This window comes from Zingiber officinale, chromosome 3A (genome assembly GCF_018446385.1).
Source record: "Zingiber officinale cultivar Zhangliang chromosome 3A, Zo_v1.1, whole genome shotgun sequence".
NCBI classification, from domain to species: domain Eukaryota; kingdom Viridiplantae; phylum Streptophyta; class Magnoliopsida; order Zingiberales; family Zingiberaceae; genus Zingiber; species Zingiber officinale.
Window position 1 is genome coordinate 63,850,459 of NC_055990.1, and position 9,397 is coordinate 63,859,855.

At 34.4% G+C, this 9,397-nt stretch overlaps 1 protein-coding gene across 1 annotated transcript; it reads left to right on the forward strand.

Moving 5' to 3' along the window:
- Positions 1-6,351: 6,351 nt before the first annotated feature.
- LOC122053799 (ethylene-responsive transcription factor ERF039-like) lies at positions 6,352-7,579 on the forward strand. Its single transcript, XM_042615757.1, has one exon. The coding sequence runs from the start codon at positions 6,353-6,355 to the stop codon at positions 7,106-7,108; it is 756 nt and encodes a 251-aa protein (XP_042471691.1). The 5' UTR covers position 6,352; the 3' UTR covers positions 7,109-7,579.
- Positions 7,580-9,397: the final 1,818 nt, after the last annotated feature.

A 9,397-nucleotide genomic window follows, 5' to 3' on the forward strand; every position in this document is an offset into this window, starting at 1 on the left:
ATTATTTTCTCTAACTTTCCAAGTTAGCTGATAGAGGATGTATGAAGTTGCTTGGAGAATCCTATTTGCCAGTCCCACATCACACTCGAGATTTATGTTTTCGTTCTATTTCATATTGTTTTGCTTGCACTTTGACTTTTTGACTTGATTGTGGATTTTAGCCTTGAGGCTACTTTATTCGGTTATGTCGTTTGTTGTTTTAAGTCATATCAGTATGTAGTCAATTATTTTAGTTTTCTATGTTGGGAGTGGATTGTGTAAATCCCTCTATTATGTTATTTCTATATTTTATGTCTTTTGTTGTCTATTTGTGTCCGTGCTAGGTACCATCCGTTCTGTCAGATAAGTATACCTTCGGGGCGCGATAATTCCACTTGTCGCAACACAATAATCAATAAGTCAGACTTACGCCTCCTTCGACTAGACTTGAAGGAGAGACTTGTGATGTAGGGAGTATAAGAAGTCTCCACAAGTATTAGGGAGGCCAATGGGCATGTTGAGATGAAGGTCAAAGTCAAGATGAATCAATAGGATCATCTTCGCTTGACCCTTCTAAGAGTCGATGCTCTTCTCCACCAAGCCTATGCTCTTTCTGACCAGGCCGAACCGTCGCTCTTCTCGACCAAACCACCGCTCTTCCCGACGAAATCATCTCTCTTTCTGACTGAGCCAAACCACCACTCTTCCTAGCCGAGCCAATGCCTTGCTCATTTCCAATTAGCCCCCTCTGATTTGATGTCTTCCATTTAATATTCTAAGCCCTATGACTCAACTATCTCATTTGGTCAACATCACATAGGACCTGGGGAGGAGCTAAGATATTAGTTCAGTGTAGGACAAATTTAACGAGCTACCCTAGCGATGCAATAACATTATAGACTTGCTTCTCGCAAGCAACTGCTACCATGCTAGGTAGTGATGCAACCTCTACCTTACCAAGAAACGATGCAGTCATGCAAGGCAACGATGTGACTGCTTGTGGGACAACAATTGCTTTGTGAGTGATCGCGTCATTGTTTGGTGGGGCAGTGAGTACTCGGGAGGCTGCCACGTTGTTGCCTTGCTGAGTAGCTGAGTCTTTGCTTTGCACCTTTTTTGTAGAATAGGAAACAAATTTAGGATTACCTTTCAGTAGAATTCCTTGGTTGTTGTGCATAGGACGTTGCTTGCTATGGAGAAGAAAGGAGATAGAGGGTGCACTGTTGTTGTAGCCTACGGAGAGGGAAGGAGACAAAGGGGTTGCTGGTTGTGAAGAGTGAAGGAGACGAACAATTTTGGTGCTTAGGGTAAAAGTGTGTAAGACGCAGATGTGCAATGGTGTCATGGAGAAAAATATTGTAGTCGTCAGTTTCTCTTTCTTTCATTTTGAAAATTACTGAGACGGTATCTTATTTGTTGCCAACGTGTAATGGTGTGTCATGGAGAAAATTATTGTAGTCGTTGATTTCTCTTTCTTTAATTTTGAAAATTATTGAGATAATCTCTTATTTGTCGCGTTGTTCTTTAATAAAATTACTCCTGAGTACTCAAGATCCATCCACTCCTGCATTAGGTCAGTTGTTTGGTCCCACGATTAGGAACTACTTTTGAAGAAATTTTGGTTGTTGCCTAATATACACGTGTCGGGGCAATCTTTTTAATTTTGTCTGGCAATGTGGAAATGTTTTATTTAGCCTAGTGTGGGCAATTGCCCATACTGGCCTACACAAGCTCTGCTCGTGCGTAGGACAACACGTGGGACAACATGTGGTACCATAGCATGTGAAGCAGCATGGTTGGCATAGTGTGATCCTACAAGATCAGCTACGATACAAAACATGGGTGATGTGACCTCTGATACATTGGTATGACACTTGCCCTTCAATGATAGTACATTTTGTTAGAGACACCTCAACCCTTTTGACAACCTTTTTTTGACAGCAACAAGGTATAAAAGAACCCTCACACTCGCGGGCTAAGGTATGCTCCCTTACGCATACACCGCTACATACCATTTGATATTGTTCATCTTCTCCTTTTTTTTCCCTATTAGAGACTGACTTGAACGTCAAAGTGGTTGAGTCGAGGCACCCTCGGCCTCCATTCTAACCCTTTCTCTCACTCTTTTACTCATTGGCTCTCCAAACACTTCAACCCTCCTGACAATGGACAATGACTCATTTCTTCAACTTCGCGGGCATCTTCTATAACTCCACCTTCCTCCAGGCTGTCTACTCTCCTGTTCACAACGACTCGGTTAACAATGTCTTCAATTGTCCGATGGTTCGTCCTTCGAAGGTCTTAGAGCATAACAGTTATATTGATTAAATGTTTGACAAAGTTTGAATGATGATTTTAGTATATTTGATAAATGAATAATGGATTTAACAATTTAATATGTACTTAGAGGATAAATGAAGCATAATTTTGGCATAATACAATTCTACAACAAAGAATTACTCTTTTGATTATATATATATATATATATAGCCTGTAGATACATGACCATATGCTGTGAATGTGAGATACATACGTTTCCTTAAAGTACATCTGGCGTTTCCATGCTTGTCTCATTCCGCATTTATCTTAATTTTATGGTCATTGTTTTTGTTTTTCTTATCAATCAATCACATGGTTTTTCCATTCTTTTCTCCTCCCGAAGTCCCACTCAACGTGTCTCTCATTTTTTTATTTTTTTTATTTTTTTGTCTTTGTCTTTGTTTTTCTTGATCAATATTTCTCTCTAACGAATAATCTTTTCATCGATAATTTATTGAATGACCTAGTCAACTTTTCTTAATAATTAAACTGCATACCTAAATTTTTATATTTACTAAAACACATGTCTAATTTTAACTATATCTCCCGTTCATTAACGGTCGATTGTTGCTACATCACCAATCGATTACTATGTAGACAATAGACTATCTCAATCTATTCATAAAATTTATGCACTCCATCTATGAATTCTATTCAATTTATAATGGCAAAGAGTGTAATGAATTCAATTTGAAATGTTTTTGGAGTGTCCCAAATTTAATATCCCAATTTTAATACCTCCTATCCATATATGAGGGTATAGGGTATGATTACACTCAGAAAATTGTAAAGAGTGAAATGAGTTTGATCTAAAATATTTTTAAAGTGTTTAAATCTATCAATACATTTTAACCAAAATTTATTGATGACCTTAAGAACTTTAGAATTACTTCACTCTTGAGAGTATTTTGAGTGTAACTATGCCCTCGAACCTGGATTCCATAACCTAGGCGAGAGCTGTGAGTTTTTAAAATCTTCATAACCTTGAGACAATATGACACAAACTCATTAAAGGGCTTAGACCTATCATACTGACTCACTAGCACTATGAAAGAGTTTTTAAAACTCCTTTGGTTAGTCCATGTCAAGATTGTAAATATATGGACGCTAGACATTGGACACTATAGGTTCATTAGTGAGTTTTGATCAAAATTCACTGATGCCTTGAGTTTCTTATAAATATTTCAAATCAAGTTCATTAGACTTTTGCATCCTTATGAGTGTAACTATTCTCACAGCCTAGTTAGAGAGTTGTGAGTTATAGAAATTGACACAACCTTGAGATGTTTTATCATGAACTCATTAGAGAACTTAGGTCTGTCATACTCACTCATCAACACCACTAAAGGATTTCTAAGACTCTTCTAATTTAGATCAGATCAATTTTAAAATTCTAGACATTGTAAGTTCATTAATGTTTTAAACTCATTAATGAGTTTAAGTTAAGTTGCCACATGAACAAGTTTTAACTTAAACTCATTAATGTTTTTTGCCACATTAATGAGTTTAAGTTAAAACGTGTTCATACATTGAACATTACAAAAACACTTCAAACCAATTTCATTGAATTCCTTGCATTCTCCTAAGTATAATTATTCCCTTAAATATAGATTTCATAGTCTATATAAAGAGTCGTGAGTTTATGAAATTGGCACAACTTTGAGATATTTTGTAGCCAGTTCACAAGACATAAGGAGTGTTTGGTAGAGCTTCTATTAAGTGTTTCTTAGATTCTAGCTATATGCAAGTACTTTTTAGTATTTGTGAATGTCAAATTCTGCTTCAGCTTATATTACTTTTACTCAAACGTCAAAAGTAAGAATTTGATATTTTTACTTGCTTCTACTTTTTTTTGTTTATGATCTAAAATTAAAAGTTGATATTTATGTCTTTAATAAATTAATCATTTTACATAATTGTCATCATACTCTTTACTTAATTTCTCTCCTTATTCACATCACTTCCCAAATCATTTATAAAATTTTAATCATATTTTATTATAAGTAGTTATTTTTAGATAATATTTTATATTTTTATATAATTTGTATTTCCAAATTTTTTTATACATATTTTTGTGTATTTATATAAATTTTATCATTTTTATATTTTTTATTTTGATTAATTTTATATTTTTTTTCAAACATTCATGTTAAAAAAATAATTTTGATATAATATTCAAAATATAATAATAATTATATAAACACATTATTGATGGTGTATCAAAATTATATTTAGATAATTAAAAAATATTAATTTATATAGTTTAAAGATCAATTATTCATCAAACACTAATATTAGCTTTTGACTTTTATTTCTAAATACTCCATACTTTAGCTTCTCACTAACTTTAAAATAATCTCTATAAGAATCACTTTTAAATAAGAGAAAGCTCTCCCAAACAATCCTTACCAATATTTCCAAAAAATTCTTAGAACTCTATTGATTCATACGATTTTAAAATTTTAACCACACTAGGGCCATTAATGAGTTTTGGTAAAACTCAGATTAAGTTTATTGTACTAGCTCCTTGCATCCTTATGAGTATAATTATGCCCTCGAACATAAATTTCACAGCTTAGATAGAGAACTATGAGTTTCTAAAATCAACATAACCTTAAGATGTTTTATCATAAGGTAATTAGAGGACCTAAACCTGTCATACTCATTCACCACATTACCAAAGGGTTAAGACTTGCTTGATTCAAACCATTTCAAAATTCTAAAATTCTAAAATTCTGAACACTATGGATCTATTAGCCAGTTTTGTTTAAAACTCGCTAATAATCCTTCTCAAAGATACTACAAATCAATTTTTTTATACTTTTTACAACTTTTTGAATTTAACCATGTCCCTCCCCTCTCACATTGATTGAGGTATTAAGATTGATATATTAAATTTTGAGAATTTATAAACACTTCCAACCAAGCTTATTGTACTCTTACAATTATAGGCTTTGACGTCGATTGATATTGTCGACTAAAGTCCATGTATGCGGCACATAAAATTTAAGAACGAATTAGATCAATCGATTGTCTGTATAGCAGTCCATTCATAATAATAAATCAATTGCTAATATAAGAGAGATATAATATAAAATTGATATATATATTTCGATAAATATTAATTTAGATACATATTTATGTAGATGTCTCACACGATAGATCCCATAGTCACTTGTAAAGAGTTAAATCAAAAAATTGAGTTGACCATCACATGGAAAAATATTTCCACCGACTTCATCAGAAATCAATCTTTGCCCATTTCTAAATTGAGATGCATAGATTATATTAAATTATAACAAAAAATAATTACGTTTATCTCAGATTTTTCTCATAATCCGTCTGTAAATTTATATGAAAGGAGGTAAATTAATCACGGAATCAGCTTATAATCAATTGTCAAACTACTAGGAATGGAAGAGACGCCCCTCATAGTCCGTCTATAAGTTATGTGAAAGGAGATAAATCATAGGATAAACTTATAGTTGACTGTCAAGTGACTAAAGAGTGAGAGAATTTATTTTTTTCAAGATCATACATCCACTAGAAATCATTTTTTTTACTTTTACTCTATTATAATAAATCTATCCTCCTCTAATTAATTGAACATCCACGAAAACTACATAACTTATATTAGAAAAAAATAATAAACTCAGTTAACCTCATTGACTAGCTCTAGGGTGATTGGTCTGGTCCCACAAAATTTTTCTACCGACCACTAGAGTAAATAGGAAAAAGTGTGCAGCGGACAGCCCTGAAGTCCAATATCCTTTGGTTGAACATTTCATTTAAAGAAAAAATTTCTATAAATATGTCATAGCTAACATCCTTTGGTTGAGCACTTTATTTAGAGAAATTTTTTTTACAAATATATTATAACTAAAGATCGAACAGTAAATATCTGGATGAAAATATTAATACTCTATCGTGACACCATATTCGAGACTACATAACTTATATTAGAGAAAGTTAATTACGTTGAGTGCATTATAGTTTAATAATAATATTATTATTATTATTTTAACGCGTTGGAGTCTCGGTCTCATGACTATTTATGCGATCGCTTCACCACCATTGCACAACCACCGCCACAATGGAAGACAGAGAACCTTCATTCTCTTCCACCTCCTCCTCCTCCTCCTCCGCTTCTTCATTCTACTCCATTCCTGCGCCTTCCAGCCCTTATACCTCGTCGCAATCAATGCACGCCTTCTCCAACAACACCAAGGCTCGCAAATGTAGTTCTGGATCTAAGATGCGAGAGGCCGAGACCGGCGCTGCTACTGCTGGAGCTACGAAGAGAACCAGCGATGGGAAGCACCCCGTCTACCGCGGGGTCCGGAAGCGGAGTTGGGGCAGATGGGTGTCAGAGATCCGAGAACCGCGGAAGAAGTCCCGGATCTGGCTGGGGACCTTCCCGACGGCGGAGATGGCGGCGCGAGCCCATGACGTGGCCGCGCTCGCCATTAAAGGCAAGGAGACGCATCTCAACTTTCCCCACCTGGCTGCCAAGCTACCCCGCCCTGCGTCCTCGTCTCCCAAGGACATCCAGGCGGCGGCCACCCTTGCCGCCGCCGCCACCGGCTCATCGTGTGAATGCGGTCATGATCCCATGCCGCCGGACGCCACATCGACCCCCTCGACTCGCGACTCGGACGAATTGCTGTTTGACCTCCCCGATTTGTTTCTAGATGGGAGGGAAGGGTTCTGCTACTCGACTTCCTCTTCTTCTTCCTCGTGGTTGCCGATTGTGGCGGAGGACGCGATCGACTTCCGAATCGAGGAACCATTCTTGTGGGAGTTCAATTAGAATTCATGGTCGGCACGAACTTCAGTCCTCTTCCACATCTACTTAATTCGCTGCCATGAGCAGTCGAAGCAGAGTTTCCCAATCAGAGGACATCAACCATCATGTCGGATCAGAACGGATCGGATTAACAATTAATCAAATTTGCAAGCAAATTAATCCACAGAGTACTCGAATGCACAGCCTCAAGGTGGCCGGCAGCGCGCTCTCTCTCTCTCTCTCTCTCTCTCTCTTTCTCATCATATCCAATCTCGATTCCGTTCCTCCACTTCTTCCATATACAGCAAGGAGGCAAGGTTAAGCATATTTCATTACCTTTCATTTTCGTTAGTTGAAAAGTCGTTTTTGTTGTTGAATATGATATGAGAAATAAAATTGGGCCAAGTCTTGAGTCTCTGTTTGTATGTGATCGAGGAATAAGAATCGAGGTGGTGGTTGTTGTTCTATACTATTAGCTGAATTGGAATGCACTAATCTGCTTTATCGCTTGCTTTAAATGGATTGGTGGTGCTTTTCCAGTTGGTGCAGTGACAAAAAGCATAACAAGGGAATTTTTTTTTTTTTTTTCTCACTTTGGGAGTATCTCGATTATTTATTCGCCGAGACCCTCCTTCACTAGTTTACATAATCTATTGCATTATTTATTTATTTATTTCTTTGTATATTTAATTTTTAAATTAAATTTATCCTTCTAAATTCACTGAATTCGCATTTGTCCAATCAAAATGACTGGATCGCTTACTCAATTGATTTAATATCTGTGTCCTGTCTAAATAAATTTACCTAATAGTTTTAGTTAATATTATCATATAGGTTATAAATTTCAAAAATTAAAGGATTATAAATACTTTTTAAAAGAAAAGTGATATAAATATTGTCATAAATTTTTTTTATAACTATGACATAAGTTATAAACAGCTTAAAAATTATTTTTTAAAAAATATATATTTTTTTAAATTGTATACATTTTATTATTATAATTTTTTATAAATAAAGATTAAAGTGATAATAATTTTATAAATTTAAAAGTAATTTTTAAAAATATAAAAAGTGATTATTTAGCGGCTTCCATCAAAATTCCTAAATTCATATAGCTGTAAGTGATTTTGGATAAAATTATTATATCATCATTTTTAATTCATTTAATTATGTTGAAAATATGGATGAATGCTAATAGTCTCTCTCAGATAAATGAATTATTGAAGCCGGATAGAAGATAGAATGGTGAGATAAATGTATTATTAAAGCGGGACAGAATAGGGTTGAAAAAAATCCCGAAAATCTTGATCCTTTCCGAATTTCATCCCATTTTCGACCTGAAAATATCTTGATCCGATATTTTCCCGACCCGAAGGTTTGGGATTTTTCCCGTCCCGATCACTATCAGGAAATGGATTGGGAAATTTTTTTTCTCCCGACGGAAATTCCGTCCTGACCCGATTATATTATAATATTATTTTTTATATTAAAAATATTATTTTTTATATATTATTTTTATATTTTAAGCATCTAACCATTATGTTTATTTTTTTGTCTCTCCGTTTTTTCTCATACTTCATCATAATTTTGTTTCTAAATAATTTATTGGCAATGTGTGGAGAAAATAGTCAGTTAGTTTATTTTAGCATACGAAAACTGATAAAATGATATAAAGAATAATTTTTATGATCTTTTTTCTTTCTATAGGTTGAATCCAAGCATTTCTAAGGCCTATGATTACCATATCATGAATTCATTATTGATACAATTACTGACATGATAACTTTTATTTTAGGATTTTCTTGTATTAGGTATAAAGTATAAACTATAAACTAAGTAGTAGTTTTAGTTTTTTTTATTAGTTTTAATATATTTATGATGTCCTAGGAAGATATTTTAGTTTTTAATGGTTATGTACCGCGAAATCGTTTTAATTTATTTGTATTATACTAAAAAATTGTTTGAGTCTCCATAGATTTTTTTTTTTAAAAATATTTGTTGAGATATTCTTACGGGTCCCTACCCAATCCCGAATATTCGGGATCCCGAACATTCAGGTCCTGATACTTTTCGGGTACGGATCGGGAGAAAAAAAAATCTCAGGAGGTGTTTGGTTGATGGGTTTGGGAATGAGGGAATGGAATAATAGTAAAAGATAGTGTTTGGATTGTGGGTTTGAGAATGACATTTTGGAAATGATTACTAAATTTATGGGAATCAACCAAACCCATATAACTTGATGGGTTTCATTTCGATTCCTATTCCCATTTCACCTTACTATCAAACCCATACCCATAGTCATTCCTATCATTT